The sequence below is a fragment of the Triticum urartu genome, chromosome 3A (assembly GCF_056163025.1).
Source record: "Triticum urartu cultivar PI428250 chromosome 3A, HENAU_Tu73, whole genome shotgun sequence".
Classification (NCBI taxonomy): domain Eukaryota; kingdom Viridiplantae; phylum Streptophyta; class Magnoliopsida; order Poales; family Poaceae; genus Triticum; species Triticum urartu.
The window spans coordinates 16,250,089-16,267,261 of NC_141875.1; the positions used below are offsets into that span (position 1 = coordinate 16,250,089).

Below are 17,173 nucleotides of genomic sequence, written 5' to 3' on the forward strand. Positions count from 1 at the left end.
AGTTTCGACATTGATGGCCTTGTTCACCAAGGTGGCGAAATCAGCAAAGTCGTGCACTAGAAGTGCGAGCTTGATATCAGCTTGAAGGCCATCACGGAACTTCTCCTGTCTGCGTGCATCAGTTGCAATGTCTTCTTCAGCATAACGGGACAAGTCAAGAAACTCCCGCTGATAAGCTTCAACAGTCTTGTTGCCTTGGGTGAGGTTGCGAAACTCGCGCTTCTTACGGTCCATGACTCCCTGAGGAATGAAGCGAGCACAAAAGGCAGCTTGGAAGTCTGTCCAGGTGATGATTGTTCCAACTGGTAGAGTACGCCTATAGTTGTCCCACCATTGAGCTACGGGTCCTTTTAGGAAGAAAGAAGCAAAGGTGACATAGCTGGCAGGGGCTACATCAGCAGACTCCATCTCATAGGTGATGTCACGGAGCCAGTCATCAGCATCCAGAGGCTGAGTTGAGCTGCGGTACACGGTTGGGTTGAGGCGCATGAAATCCTGCAGAGTCACTTGGGTTGGCTGCTGGTTCATATTGGGGCGAGGAAACTGAGCCATAATATTCTCCATGAACTGACGATTCATCTCAAACTGTTGCATCATCCCAGCCATGCTCAGGCGGTGGTGGGGCGTTGCCACCACGACCACGACCACCTGGTCTAACCATCCTGCTAATATATAACAGGGGTAGTTCAGCATTGAGAAATTTGCAAAGACAAGAATCATTCATGATGAAACATGCACAACGAAAGCAGCACGATAGATACTACATAGTAGTCGGCATATCTTACAAAAGAGATCATGCATAGGTACACAGAGTTCGGTACATAGGCTAAGACATCATAGGTGGCACACATGCTCGCGGCGAATGCATCTAACACTAACAAGCAAGTCTACATCAGTCCCATGCGGTACTGTGGAGGTAGGTGTAGCACGACAGCTGGTAGTGACGCGAAGGGAAGACCTCCACGCGGGTAGCCTGGGGTCCGCGGATACTCTGGTGCCGAACCTGATGCGCAGGTGGCAGGAGAGGACCAAGTGCAGGAGAGTAGCCTCCCACATCTGGCCAGCCGACGCCCTGGGGCATCACGGTCCTGGCAGGGTAGATCGCAGAACGCGACAGATCACCAGAGTGGACAGAGGGGTGCAACAGCGTCAGAGCACAATATAGGTGCTGACGGGTGGTGTACAGCTCGTGGCGAAGAGCTCGGTTAGCTCTATCCAGCCCATCAGCATGCAGAACCAGGTTCTGATGGTAGAAGGGCTCTCGGGTGACAGTGGAGTAGGCAGCAGTGTAGTATCCCTCCGCACCATCATCGGATGCGATAGCAATGTGCCTGAAGGGGGAGGTATCCAACTCCTGATACTCTCCACGAAGACGTGTCAGAGCAGCATAAGCAGCATTGTGGACCGCCATATCGATAGTCACTCCAACACCATGAGCAGTGTGCAGCACGGTAGTGGAGTCATACTCCCGAGAGTAGAGGTGGACGATGGCACGGTACTGCTCCTGGTTGAATTCCTGATACTCCTCATAGACGGTGTACTCAGGGTGCCAGCGATAACCCAGATAGATCATCATCTCAACCAACACAGCAGGTGATCCTGAGGCACCAATGGCCATCGTGTGGCGCACGACCTGCCTCGTGGGTTCCATCTGAAAACAAAGATGTTTTCACAGGAGTCAAATGACAATGTGGATAATGTTCAAATACTACTCTAAATAATAACTAGGGCTTATCGAACTTTGGGGTGAACGTGGTCACGGGATCCTAGTGTTAGAGTTAGTAAAATCGTTTAACTCGAGTAGGAGAGAGTTCAGAGTCCCAAAGTAACGATCGAGGAGTAAAAGATCCTAATACCACCCAGATGGCGACATGGGCCCATAAGGCACACAGCTATGTTAGTAAAAGTTTTTGGTAATGTCTGGACTCAACTTCGACCAAGGAGTGTGGAAGGGGGATTCCTACAGGCAGTTGGCTCTGATACCAACTTGTGACGCCCTCGATTCAATCGTACACTAATCATACACGCAAACGTGTACGATCAAGATCAGGGACTCACGGGAAGATATCACAACACAACTCTACAAATAAAATAAGTCATACAAGCATCATATTACAAGCCAGGGGCCTCGAGGGCTCGAATACAAGAGCTCGATCATAGACGAGTCAGCGGAAGCAACAATATCTGAGTACAGACATAAGTTAAACAAGTTTGCCTTAAGAAGGCTAGCACAAACCGGGATACAGATCAAAAGAGGCGCATGCCTCCTGCCTGGGATCCTCCTAAACTACTCCTGGTCGCCGTCAGCGGGCTACACGTAGTAGTAGGCACCTCCCGAGTAGTAGTAGTCGTCGTCATCGGTGGCGTCGGGCTCCTGGACTCCAACGTCTGGTTGCAGCAATCGGATATAGGAGAGGGGAAAAGGGGGAGAAAAGCAACCGTGAGTACTCATCCAAAGTACTCGCAAGCAAGGAGCTACACTACATATGTATGCATTGGTATCATATGGAATAAGGGTATCATAAGTGGACTGAACTATAGAATGCCAGAATAAGAGGGGGATAGCTAATCCTGTCGAAGACTACGCTTCTGGCAGCCTCCGTCTTGCAGCATGTAGAAGAGAGTAGACTGAAGTCCTCCAAGTATCATCGCATAGCATAATCCTAACCGATGATCCTCCCCTCGTCGCCCTGTGAGATAGCGATCACCGGTTGTATCTGGCACTTGGAAGGGTGTGTTTTATTAAGTATCCGATTCTAGTTGTCATAAGGTCAAGGTACAACTCCAAGTTGTCCTGTTACCGAAGATCACGGCTATTCGAATAGATTAACTTCCCTGCAGGGGTGCACCACATAACCCAACACGCTCGATCCCATTTGGCCGGACACACTTTCCTGGGTCATGCTCGGCCTCAGAAGATCAACACGTCGCAGCCCTACCTAGGCACAACAGAGAGGTCAGCATGCCGGTCTAAATCCTATGGCGCAGGGGTCTGGGCCCATCGCCCATTGCACACCTGCACGTTGCGTACGCGGCCGGTGAGCAGACCTAGCAGCCTCCATTACAAAGGAAGTTGCGTTACGCGGTCCAACCCGGCGCGTGCCACTCAGTCGCTGATGTCATGAAGGCTTCGGCTGATACCACGACGTCGAGTGCCCATAACTGTCCCCGCGTAGATGGTTAGTGCGTATAGGCCAGTAGCCAGACTCAGATCAAATACCAAGATCTCGTTAAACGTGTTAAGTATCCGCGAACGCCGATCATGGCCAGGCCCACCTTTCTCCTAGGTGGTCTCAACCTGCCCTGTCGCTCCGCCACAAAGTAACAGTCGAGGGCCGTCGGGGACCCGGGCCCACCTCTACCGGGATGGAGCCACCTGCCCCTTCAGCCCCCAACTCCGAACAGTACCACAGGTAATGTAACAGTGTAAAGTATATAGAATATGCCCGTGATCACCTGCCGAAGTGATCACGGCCCAGTAGTATAGCATGGCAGACAGACAAGAGTGTAGGGCCACTTATGGAACACTAGCATCCTATACTAAGCATTAGGATTGCAGGTAAAGGTAACAACAGTAGTAGCAAGGACAGGCTATGCATCAGAATAGGATTAACGGAAAGCAGTAACATGCTACGCTACTCTAATGCAAGCAGTAGAAAGAGAGTAGGCGATATCTGGTGATCAAGGGGGGGGCTTGCCTGGTTGCTCTGGCAAGAGAGAGTGGTCGTCAACACCGTAGTCGTACTGGGTAGCAGCGACGTCGGTCTCGGGGTCTAGAGAGAGAAGAGGGGGAAGAAACAATAAATATAATGCAAACAAATGCATGACAATGCATGACATGGCAAAGCGTGATGCTTAAGTGTGCCCTAACGCGGTACGAGGTGGTACCGGTGCAGGGGAAAACATCCGGGAAAGTATTCCCGGTGTTTCGCGTTTTCGGACAGATGGGCCGGAGGGGGAAAGTTGTGTGTTTGCTATGCTAGGGATGCGTGACGGACGAACGGGCTGCGAATCCGGATTCGTCTCGTCGTTCTGAGCAACTTTCATGTCGAAAATAATTTAATCCGAGTTACGGATTAAAAGATATGATTTTCTAAAGATTTTATTAATTTCTGGAATTATTTTTAATTCGAAAAATAATTGCTAAATTGCTAGGCGCACCCAGCACAGTGTACACAAAAGTGTACCCAGTGACTGACAGGTGGGCCAGAGGGACCCAGTTGACCAGTCAACGTTTGACTGGTCAACAGGGGTGGGACCCCCCTGTCATTGACTGTTTTTAGTTAATTAGGGATTAGGTTAATTAGTTAGGCTTAATTAGTTGTTTTAGTTTAATTAATCAAAATTAATTAAGTTAATTAATTCTTTAATTAATTAATTAATTAATTAATTTTATTTTTATTATTTTTTTACTTTTATTATATTTTTTATATACGTTCTGGGGTGGGGCCCCTTTGTCAGTGGGCAAAGGGGGCCAAACGGGCGCGTGGGCAGACGGGTGTGGGTGCTGGGCACCGGTTAACGGGCGGAGCCCGACTGGGCGCCCGAGCGACGCTGCGGACAGCGAGCAGAGGGGGTGGGGGCGCGGCCCGACGCCGGCGGCCGTGGTTGCGGCCAGAGCAGGGCGGCGGGGCGAGGTGCGACGTGCGTGGCCAGAGGCGGGAGGTGCGGCGGACGCAGCCAACGAGCAGCGCGTGGGCGGCAGAGGCCAGCGGCGGCCAGAGGAAGTGGCGGGCGCCAGTGGCCTCGCAGGCGGGGCGCGGCGATGCGAAGCGGTGGCGAGGCAGAGGCGGAGGTGTGCGGCAGCAGGGGCGAGCGGGACCGGAGTTGTGGGAGCTCGTGGCGAGAGCGGTGAGCGCACAGCGCGGTGGCGCGGGGACCGGGGACGGAGCCCAGACGCGGCGCGGGCGGCCGCCTCGCGCGGGTGTGCGCGCTTGCTGAAGGGGGGGCATGGGAGCAGAGCGACGGCAGGCCGGGCGGAGCCGAGCGGGGGAAGCAGGGTGGGCGAGTCGCGGGCGGAGCGTGACGGAAGCAGGTGCGGGAAGGGGCCGCGGTGCGCAGGCAACGTGCGCGTGCGGGACGAGGCCGCGGCCGTGAGCGCGAGCGCGAGGAGACAGGAGGAGAGGAGAGGAGGGGCGCGTGCTCACATCGAGCAAGCAGGGTACGGGGCAGCGTGGCGTGAGTGGGAAGATGGGGACACCGTCGGCGAAGAGGGGCAGGCCGGTGGGGTGGAGGAAGCAGTCCGGCGGGGGGAGGAGCTCCGGGCGCCGGCATCGGCGTCGACGTGCAGGGGCGAGGGGATCGGGAGTCCTCCTGATCCAGATCGAGCGGGGGGTGGAGTGGTGCGAGTGGGGGAGGGAGCGAGTGGGGGGTGGTTAGGTTAGGGTTCGGGTGAGGGAGTGGATAAGGAGGGGGGTAGTGGGCCGGCCGGCTGGGTTGGTGGGCGAATGGGCCGGCCCGCTGGGTCTGCTGGCCCTGGGGGGTCTTCCTCTCTCCTTTCTTCCAATTTTAGTTTTAGTTTTTCTGTTTTGTTTTTATCTATTTGCTTTTCTGTTTTAAATCATTTTAAATTATTTAGACATTTTATAAAAATGTGTTTGCTGCACCATAATTACCTTTGTAATATTTGGCAACCACCGAACATTTTTGTTTCAATTTTTGAAAACTTTTATTATCGACATTAATTTTAAATTTGAATTTGACGCGGTTTGAACTAACAGACGTTTAGCAACAGTAATCGGGATGACGTGGCATGATTAGCGTGGGATTACTGTAGCAAGATTATCCGGGCGTTACAAACAGACCCTTTGGCTCCAGGTATTGCACACTTGCACGTCTAGGGTAGACATTTACTCCCCCCCCCCCCCCCCCCCCCAACTCCAATTTCAAATTATAAAATGTTCTAACTTTCTTTCAGTGTGTTCGGTGTACTCCATATCAAAATATCCCAAATGCCTTATAATTCGGAACATAGTTGATAAGTACGTGACACGATATTTTGGCTCTCGGGTGTATTTGCACCCGCAGATGAACAGTAAATTTATTTAAAATAGTAAAACAACTAAACAAATCCGATTTTCTTGTGATTCTAAATGCTCATGTTGTGAAGTCCGTACCAAATTTCGTGGAGTTTGGATATTTTGGTAGCTCTAAGCAATTTTTTTTTACAAATTTTGAGGCTGTTAGAAAGTTTACAGATCATGTATTGTTTTGACCGATTTTATCTTTTTTGCCATGAGCTCCTAAGACATCCGAACAGGATAAAATTTGGTACGAACATTACGCACTGGAACATCTTGCACCTAAAAAAAGAAAAAAATTTAGAATTTTTGTAGTATTTGTATTGAATTTATTGTTCTTCAGGTGCAGATGAGCCCGGGCACCCAATCGAATATCTGATAAATATGTACTACAATCCGCAACTCTATAGTCTATATACCTGTTAAAGTGAAGAAAAGAAAAAGGAGTCAATTGCATGTCACTGAATATATAAACTACATGCCCTTGCAAAATAAAAACATGTACTCCCTCCATTTCTAAATACAAGTCTTTATAGATATTTCATTATGGACTACATATGAAGCAAAATATGTAAATCTACATTTTAAAATGCGTCTGTATACATTCGTATGTGATCTATAATAAAATATCTACAAAGACTTATATTTTAAAAATGAAGGGACTACATCATGCAGTCAATGGCAGATAGCGTAGTGTTTCTCCAATGTGAAAGCGAACCAGCTTGATCCGCCTCGGCTCCTCGGCACCATTTCCCCATTATTATCTCACACGCGGCCCATACATATTTGTGTATATATATATCGGGCATTGCAGCTATCTCCTGCACGGTAAATATCAAGATTTCCCATGATTACCGCGTATTTCCGTGCCCCTTGGTATGTGTTGTGGTATGCGATATAGGTAGGCTGCACCGGCTGTTGGTCCTGATACGTTATGTGGATGGATCGGCGACGACACCGATTTTAGATATGAAGAGTGAGAGCACTCCACATTATCGAGTTTGTAAGTGTGAGTGGTGGCTTTACGTGGATTGATGTATGTTCTTGTCAGACCTTTATGGAATAATTAATAAAGATTGTTGCATGCATCAATTGATTCAGAGGCCGGGGGTTTAACCTCCTTTCTAAAAAATGCCAAAGAGGTGCACAATTAAACATATTGATTGTGAGTTCTAGGGGAAACCTGTGTCACTTTTCCTTGAGTTCCCACTCATTTTCTGTCTCAAGCAACCTGATATCAATGGTAGACATAATTACATGATGTGTTAATATCGATTGAGATTGTCCTAAAAGTTTTAAGAACTAGGAGTTGCTTTCTGATTCTGATTCGGAAGAGAAGTAAGAAATACTGGTGATACAAGGATATCAGACATGCGGCCTGACGATAGACCATACCACACGTATTGATGAGAAACACAACATCAGATTTGAGACCAACGAGAACATTGCACAAGAAAAATGTACATAGAACTGAAAGAGGATACTCACTCTCTAGTTGGCGGCTTCTTTACACGCATGCTTTTACCCTCTCACTTTTTACCTTCTCACTCTCTAGTTTACAAGGGAAATTAATTAAGTGAGAGAAGAATATTGGTGGGTCATCCACAGATGTACTCCCCCTCATCCTAAATATAAGCCTTTTTAGAGATTTAAATGAGGACTACATACGAAGCGAAGTGAGTGAATCTACTCTCTAAAATAGGTCTATATACATCCTTGTGTAGTTTGTATTGAAATCTCTAAAAAGGTCTTATATTTCGAAACGGAGGGAGTAGATATTGTTTCAAGAGTTCCGTTTCAGAAAAGATAATGACTCGTATTATTAAAATTGATTACAACCAAGAGGTAAGCTAGAGCAAAAAGATGTAGACAATGCCATGCAAGCACATGATGCTTCTGGTTGATCCAGTTTATTAATTGACATCTATTAATAATCTTTGCTGATATGCTTCTATCTACTTTTATCCAACTCTTTTATCTATCACGCCTTCAAATACTCCAACCAGTTCACAATACACAAAGAGGATTGAGGGCATTATTTATTGGCAGAGATGAAATCCCCCAAATCCAAGTTACACAAATGAAATCTACCACCATGCTGGTCGAGAGTCTTACCTCCATCTATGCACGTTCCGTCAAGGGGATCATAGACTTTCAGTCTCGTTTTTGTTGTTTGAGTACATAAGCAGTAAAACAACAGCTTGCCATCATGCATCACCGTCAACGGCATCGGGATATATTTGTACAGAAACGCCATTGGGATAGTGTATGCTTTGCCCCAGATGCTTTTGCCGGAGTCGTTCAGGCTCCATATGTGGGCGTATCCATGAGCAATGCTCAACATCTCTGATTGAACCAGGCATAACGTGCCAGTGAGCTCACCTATATGGTCGGACCACCCCAGATGAAATCCCACTTCCGGGGGGCATTTGATCACCTTGTACCACTCCTCGCTCTCAAGGTCAAAGCATATAACCATGTCTGTGTCGTTTGGACCTGTTGATTGTGCTGATGATGCTAGAGCATATAATACGCCATCAATCACCACCGGACGGCAATACTGTTTGACAGGAAGTGGGGGTGACTGTGTCATCCTCCACCCCGCGCCATCTTCTAAAGTGAGGATTTCACAAGTATTAGATCGGACGCAAGCCACCTCGTGCGCACCCGACAGGGTGGTGGGACTGGGAGCACATACGAGGACTGTAGAGCTTATCGTCGCTGGACCCGACAGGCAGGCGAAGACCTCCACCTTCCCCGTGGCAAGGTCCATCAATTTGGCATCGCCGTCCCAGCCGTTGATCGTGAATACGAGGCCGTCGCTGCTCGGGAGAAGACGGGAAAACCGATCTGCCTTGAGCTCCCTAAGGACGTTTCCGCCCATGTCCACCAGCTGCACACGCAGGTCGTCGCTGGTGATGAGTAGCGGCTGAGAGCGGGACTTGTGCAGGGCGAGGAACTCTGGGCCGCAGATGAGGGAATCCCACCCTCTGGACACGCACCGTAACCGGCAGACATTCTTCACGGGCAACCTCGAGAGGATGTCGAAGATGACATCGTTTGGTACGGAGACACCGGCGTCTCCTTCATCCGGTGCAGGGGCCATGGCGGAAGCAGAGCCACAGGGGATTGAGAGAGGCGGCGGCGTGACCTGGTTGAGTTATTTTTTTTGAAGAAAACCAGTTTGAGTTAGCGTGGAGATATTCTCGGATTCACTGGACCTGACGGGCCGTCTGAACGGTACCGGCCTGAACTCTAGGCACGGCCCATTGTGCTAGTGAGGATGGTGCTCGTGCCAACATATGGCAAACACCCGTAAAAAAACATATTTCTCAAAAAAAAAAACCGTAGAAAAAACATATGGCAAACTTGAAAATAAATGTGATTTTCTCGAGAAGAAGCAAGACGCATTAATCACAGCAGCCAGCGCTTAGGCGGTCTCCTCGATCGACTGCGAGCTAAATGGCGCCATTAGTGAGATTTCTCCTAGCTCGGTTGAAGACTGAACAGTAAGGCATCGCCAGTCGACACTCTACCATCCAACATCAACCAAACATAGGCGCGGGATGGAGAAGGTCACCGCCACCAAGGCCACCAAAGCGGACCAGTAGTAGCACGGCTGCACCAGCTCCGCGGCTCCCAAGGTGATCGTGGTCGACATAGGTCCGGAGGTTCTCGACTACCCCAGATGCCTTCAGCCCTTTGTGCCTCCGGTGTTTCAGATACCCGTGCTAGTCTTTTTCCTTCATTTCGTCTTCGTCTTCGCAAAGGAGGTCGAAACCCTGGCAAACTAGTTCAAGCATGTGGATTTAATTTTAACTTACAAGATATATATCCTTTCTTATTTCAATTTGAAATGTGGTACCTAGAGTGCTTGATCGGCCGGACATCTAGCTTGTTCGATCTGCCACAGTAACCTATTTTTTTTCAAACCATGCAGGAGAGTTGTATGTATTATATTGAAGAGAGGGAGAAACTACATGACCAAAAGAGTTACAAACTGAAATAAACCAGAGCAGAAAAGCAATGAAGTCACGGCAAACCAAAACAACCTACCTAGCCTTGTCCACCAGACTACCAACGAAGAACTCAAGCTAACTACTCCCTCCGTTCCGAATTACTTGTCTTGGATTTGTCTAGATACGGATGTATCTATACTCATTTTAGTGCTAGATATCTCCGTATCTAGACAAAACTAAGACAAGTAATTCGGAAAGGAGGAAGTAGTGAATTACAAAACAGCCTAGACTAGCTTCCGCCCATTGCCCCGCATCAATTTTGATTTGATCAATGACTCTTTGAAGCGGCGTGTGAGAATTTTCAAATATTCTTCCATTCCTTTATCTCCAAATGCTCCAAATAATTTGATTTGATCAATGACTCTTTGAAGCAGTGTGTGAGAATTTTCAAATATTCTTCCATTCCTTTATCTCCAAATGCTCCAAATAATTAATGGTACCATCATATTGAAGGAATTCCTGCTGGAGTCCTGGACTATAGTTCTGGCCTCTTGCCAGCAATTTTGGAGAGAGGTAGCATTTTGGGGAATGGCCTCACTCAGATTTGCCCAATGAAGCACCGAACTCCAAATGATGTTAATGACAGTGCAGCCAATGAAGAGATGATGAGCGGATTCTTGCAGTTGTTGCAGAAACAACCTGTATCAATATTTGGTAATTCCTGCTTGGCAAGGCGGTCCACTGCCTAGACCCACCCCCTGATGACCAACCAAAGGAAAAATTTGCATTTCAGGGGAGCCCGTGTCTTCCAAATGGTGCAGTTAGTACTACATTTAATCGGTGGAGCAAAGTCTTCCAAATTTGCATTTCAGGGGAGCCCAAGTCATCCAAATTTGCATTTCAGGGGAGCCGAAGTCTTCCAAATGGTGCACGTTTAGATTGATCTGCTGCCAGATGAGAGTACCTCACCAGCGTGAAAGGGCACATCGGACATTACGATAGCTGGTTCATTGTGAGATCCCTCACATTTGTCAGCAACCGGTGCACTTTCGGGACATATGGGGCGGGGGAAGGCGCTCCGAGCTCCCTGAAGCCATGCGGCGGGAGAATCATTGGCTTCCATGGGCGCTCCGGGGCCCTTCTCGATGCTCTTGGGACCTACGTAAAGTTGGTCACCTAACTGTTAGTCTAAAACATCAACCGTACTGCATGAATAAATTAAGAACTACCTCATGACTGAACCTTGTGCGCACTAATGTTATTTGGTTAGGCTAGGTGAAAACGAGAATGACGTTTTGGAGGCTGAGCTCCATGGAACCCTTTATTTAAAAAAAAATCAAATTCAAACTTTTATGTTTCAAAAAATTCTGAAAAAATATGCGTGTATGTAAGGATGTAACCCACATGTGTGTAAAAATTCATGATGAAATACCTTGAGTTGCGACCTGTACAAAAAAGATAAATTTATGGTCCGGGAGGATGAATAGTATCATGTGTTAAACAGCCCCAGATTTGTTTGTTTTTTGCATAACCCTCATTTCAACGTACTTTGCCCTGAAAATTTACACACGTGTGTGTTATGCCTTCATGTATGTCTGTGTTTTCTTCAGAATTTTTTGAAACGTAAAAATTATGAATTTTGATGAAATTTGAAATTTGTAGTTGGAGGCTCAGAGCTCGGTCGCCAAAAGGGATTTCCGGGTGAAAACTAAGTATATATAGAAGTAGTCCTATATGGTGCACTAAAACGTTTAGTGAGAACTCGGCAAAAGGGAGCACCACCGACACGGGGCCATGGTCTATTCTGGGTGGATCCACACTGTCATGTCTTTATCGAGTTCTTTGTAACGCCTACTTGGCAAAGTGTGGACTTTGCCAAGTTTCGTGTGATCTCGAGTTTCCTTTCATCGGCACTGGCAATCTTCCACCATTGCCGAGTTGCATGCAGTTACCAAGTTATTTCTGTCGGGCACTTGTCAAACTAGAAAGCGGGATATACTCACTGCTTCGTCCCCACAAGCTATGCTCACTGCTTCATCCCCACGAGCTACAACCACTACCACGCCCTTGAGCGCGTTGTGTGGTCCATCCGTGTCATCTGCCCCAGCACCATCTATGGGTGCACTACTGGGAGAATGCTACCATGAGAGGGAGGAGCACGAAAAGACATGCCGCTTCAACATAGCTGACTCCTCCGGTCTCCTCAGATGGGTTGTGAAGATGGGCCCTTCTGGTGGCGGCGGCAATGGCTGGAAGATGGACGTGCGCAACGTCGACCGTATCATTAAGGTGATTGTCAAGCATGGCCATGCGATTGACACCATGTGGGTGTTGTATGAGCGGGACGGGCGGAAGGAGTGGACTACTCTGTCGGGAGGACCCGGAGGAGATGCCTCAGTGGTAACACACATCACCACTTTTTTTGTTATTTTGAGATAATTAATTAAGTACTAGTACTAGGGAAATAGGGAACATATCTTGAATTAAACGACTTGGTGGTGATGGTGATCATCGATTTTTCTTGCATGTTCAGATTGATCTGCAGCCAGATGAATACCTCACCAGCATGCGGACCTGGATCGTCTGACGTACTGCCCCCTGACGTGGGGCCACTGACATGTGGGCCCAGGTCCACATGCTAGTGTGTGCAACGGCACGTCAGGGGAGCTGGCTCCCCAGCATGAAAGGGCATGCAGGACATTACGACAGCTGGCTCATTGTGGGATCGCTCACATTTGTCAACAACCGGCGCACTTTTGGGCCATATGGGGTGGAGGAAGGCGCGTCGTTTAAGCTCGCTGCAGCTGGGCGCTCAGGGGTCTTCTCAAGGCTCTTGGAACGTACGCAAAGTTGGTCACCTAACTGTTAGTCTTAAGACATCAACCCACTGCATGAATAAATTAACAAGTACCTCATGACTGAACATTGTACGCACTATTTTTATTTGGACAACCTATTTGCTTCATGCATGTTCCAAAAGACTTGTGGTTCTTTTGTTGGTGATTTGATCTTCAAATTTATTTTTTGGAAACTAACCGTAGGATGCACAAAATTGCCCGTCTGATTTACCCTCGGCCCTCTGGATCAGTTTACAAGGTACCTGCACTTCGAGCAACGGTCGTTGTTTCGCAATCCTGCAGGGGCCAGGGATGGGAGATAGCGGCTAATAGAAGCCATGACATGTCATGATGTGCTTGGAATAGTTATCTGTTGATCCGTAGAGTACAAGTACGTAGCTAGGTTAGGCTAGGCGAAAACTCCCTCTTTAAAAGAGTATACGAGTACTCCTATATGGTGTAGTAAACGTTTGTCGACTTTCCGTTATTGAGAATTGGGCAAAGAGAGCACCACCGTCCCAAAGCCATGGTCTGTTCTGGGTGGGTCCATAGTCCATACTGTCACGTCTTTGCCTAGCTAGCAGGTCTTTATAACGCGAGCAATGCTACACCTACGTAGCTATTGTACGTAAACTAACGTAACAGCTTAGGTGTCCTTTTTCTGTTGGAGGGAATTAAGGGAGGGACCCCACCCAGTTGAAATCAGAGGGGCGGAGGGATTAGTTGTTAGTCAAGTTACGTAAGCGTACGTAGTTTCTTTTGTAAGTCTAGCATTTTTCTTATAACGCCTATTTGGCAAAGTGTAGACTCGAGTTTAGTGTGACCATTGAGTTTCAGATTTGCATGCAGCAACCGAGTTGTTTCTGTCCGGCACTCGGCAAAGTGCTTCCATTGCCGAGCTCCCGGTAAAAATCACTCGGAATAGTTTGGTCACTACGAAAAAGGGTTTCCCTAGCTTTGTATTATATAAAGCAACCACCGATACATCCAATGATAGGTGCTGGGACCGCAGCACAAACAAGCTCAAATAAAAACAGAGAAAAAAGAAAAAGAAACAAATGCCAACAACGGTAGATCAACGAAACGAAAATGACCGACGACCGCTGCACCCTCCGGAGAAGTACCACCACGTTCCCAGCACTCCGAAGCCCCGCGTACCAAGCAACACCTTCAACAAGGAGGCGACGACGACGCCGTTGTTGCCCGGACTAGTCCTAGGGTTTCCCCCGGTACGCGGGGGGCAGTGGGAGGAGGGGTGTACCCGACGCCCTTCAGGAAGGTCTGGCGGCACCCACAAGGCGTCGCCGCGTCGGGGCCGGACGAGCCGCCAGAGATTTCTCCCAACCCAAACCCCCACCACCACCCCAGACGAATCATAGTGCACCGCCCATCACGCCGCCCACCAACATGTGCCACCACGGTCACCGAATCAACTTCGCCGTCTCCATGAGGTCACCGGCACGAGGCCTGGAGGATGGGGGAAGAGATAGTGGCCCCGGGGGCATTCGCAACATTGCCGACGTGAGGGGAGAACCACCACCGCCACCGCGGAGCCGACCGGACGCACGTACAAGGGGCCTGCTAGGCGCCGAGGCCCGGTCGGACTCAAAAGGGTCCGGACAGCCCCTGCCATCACGCTGCAGCTTGCCGGCCGACGAAGCCGCCACCGCCCGCAGACCATCGCCTGTTCGCCACCAACCAGGGAGTGGCGTCGCTGCGCATCGAGTCGCCGACCCGCCCTAGCCCAGATGGAGCACGAAAGGGCCCAGATCTGGGCCGCGCGGGCGCCGCCGGCCACCAGCACCGCCACGTCGCCCCGCGGCCAACGGCCGCGCCGCTGCACCAAGGACCACGAAGCTCGCCGGAATCCCGCAGCCGACCGAGCTGCACTGCCGCCATTGCCCCCCCCCCCCCCCCCCATGAGCGTGCGGGGAAGGGACGGCCCGCCGCTGCCAGCGTCGCGCGGGCAAGGCCCGGCGGACCCAGCCGGCGGCGGCGGGGAGGGAGATGGACGGGGAGGGGGCGGAGGAGAGGTAGCGGCAGGGGCCTGCCCGTCGCCCGCGCGGGGGGGTGGGGGAGGGGAGGGGCGAGCGGGCGGATGAGAAGGCGTGGGAGGGGGGAGAGGGAAGCGGGGCGCACGCGGACGGTGGCGGCGGGAGGTGGGGCGTCTGGCGGCGGCGGGAGGGGGGGGTCGGGGGGAGGAACCCTAGTCGCAGGAGCTCAGCGGGGTCGGGCAGCGCTATAGTTTGGGCACTAGCCAACGTCACCGATTCCAATGCTGAGTACACCACGAATGAGATGCTAACTCCAAAAATTTCATTCATATTGCATGCTTGGTTGTCAAACTTAAAAGTCTAGTTTCCTCGAAACGACCAATCTTTCCACAAAGAGAGTGAATTTTTAGATCCGGGGTGCCCAGACACCCCCTTATCTATACCACTCATTCAAAATATGGTGTATTGAGATTTGTGCGCCTTATTGTAGCCAAGGAATCCATTAGCAGCTCTGGTGTGTCATACTCTCACATTGTTTTAGCCTAATATAAAGTTTCTCTCACATAGTCACATCACATGCTTGCATGCAGAGTGTCGCTCCCAGAAGGTTTTTCCTGCTCAAGACCCACTCTCTCCAACTTATCTCAGTCATAAGCAAATTTGCATGAACAATTTCTTTCACATTGTCAGTTTGTCACCTATACTTAAAAAATATCACCCTCATTTCTCACACAGTCACACATTGGTAAACTCTTTTTTTATCTCTTAACTTCTGAAGTCGCATGCAGCCTCCTCTCCCTCAAAAGTAAAAGCTGTGCTACTCCATTGATAAAAAAAGGTTACTGCCCAACTGTTCCCCTCACGGGTCGGAATCTCTCCTGCAGGCCCTGCCTGTCTCGGCAAATTGCTTGGTTGATTAACCTGACACCACAAAAGGCCAGCTGGTGGAGCACCAAATATTAAAATTGTTGAACGGACTAGACAAGGAGGTGCCGGAACTCCCGGGTGCTATAGCACCTTTTCGTTCCACAAATTAATAACTGCATGCTGAGTTATGGCCATTGGAAGTCCAAACAAAAACACTCTCCAGAGTCGCTATATATCAGTAGTACTCCATGATGAATTAACTCTGACAAATGTGAGAGGAGGAGAAGAAGCGTTGCAAAGATGCAGGATGTCACCATGATGGGGATGGAGGTCTTCAACTGCCTCGCCTGCTATCTACCCCTCAGACCTCCGATATACCAGGTAGGTAATCCAACGCATCACATCCACCATACGTATGTACTATCACCAGATCATGAAGTGAATTTTCGTAGTCTGATTGTTTGTCAATTCATTCTAGTGTTCCGTGGGGCATTTCATCTGCTGCTCTTGCCATGACAAGCTTCCGGCGGAGGAGAGGAAGTGCAGCACCTGCTCCGCCGCCATCTCCCAGCGCTGCTACGGCATGGAGCGCGTCGTGGACGGCATCCTCCTTGCCTGCAAGCACGGGTGCAAGAAGAAGATCGCCTACCACCACAGGGCGGAGCACGAGAGCAATCAGTGCCGCAACCGGCCGTATGTGTGCCCGGTCTCCGGCTGCCGCTTCTCTGGGACCAACGCGCAGCTCCTGGACCATTTCACCGCCCGTCACAAGTGGAAGACGAAAAGGTTCGTATACTCTGTGGCGTTCGATCTCCAGGTCCAGCCAGGCTATCATCTCCTCCGTGGCGGCGACGGCCGCGTCTTTTTGCTCAACATGGCGCCCCCGGAGTCGCTTGGTCATGCAGTCTCCCTCGTCTCCGTCAAGCCGATCGCTCGGGGACACGTGATCCGGTGCTCCTTTGGTTTCTCGCGCTTCTCTGGCCACTACCAGGTTACATGGCTGGAACTCGGGAGCTTGTCCAGGTCTGATGGGATGCTGGCCGAGTGCTTCTTCGTCGTGCCCAAGGTGTCCAATGGAGGTGTGATGCTCAACATCACCATAGATGACGGCAAGCTGTACGAGGAGGACCATGACGACGACAACTACAAGGACTGGGAGGACGAGGAGGTTACATATGATTGATGGGCTGCACGTCTCAGTGCATAGTATCCCCTATATATGGTGACTGCTTTCATGAAGTAGGTTATGCATGCTTGCTCTCGTCCTCGGTTGAATGATTGGTCATCTAAGTTGTTCCAACGTGTTAAGTATTTTCAACTTTTATCTAGGTTGATGCCGCTACTACGTGAATTAATTATATGGGTATCCGAAAAAATGAGCATGCAACATCTTCAATGTGTTTTTACTAACAAATAGTTATGATCCCATATAATTTTTTTGTGCAAATCATTTTTTTGCTTCACTTTAGACTTCACTATTCTTTATGAATGAAATA

The 17,173-nt window shown here is 49.5% G+C and overlaps 2 protein-coding genes across 2 annotated transcripts; one reads left to right on the forward strand and one right to left on the reverse strand.

Moving 5' to 3' along the window:
* Positions 1-7,208: 7,208 nt before the first annotated feature.
* LOC147977876 (F-box protein At1g53790-like) lies at positions 7,209-9,126 on the reverse strand. The gene is made up of 2 exons (XM_087514580.1): positions 8,267-9,126; positions 7,209-7,251 (listed from the first exon to the last, which is right to left on the reverse strand). Exons 1-2 carry the CDS (start codon positions 9,124-9,126, stop codon positions 7,209-7,211), a joined length of 903 nt encoding a protein of 300 aa, XP_087370706.1.
* A 6,851-nt stretch (positions 9,127-15,977) lies between these two features.
* LOC147977877 (E3 ubiquitin-protein ligase SINA-like 5) lies at positions 15,978-16,860 on the forward strand. The gene is made up of 2 exons (XM_087545991.1): positions 15,978-16,058; positions 16,156-16,860. The coding sequence occupies exons 1-2, from the start codon at positions 15,978-15,980 to the stop codon at positions 16,858-16,860; spliced, it is 786 nt and encodes a 261-aa protein (XP_087402117.1).
* Positions 16,861-17,173: the final 313 nt, after the last annotated feature.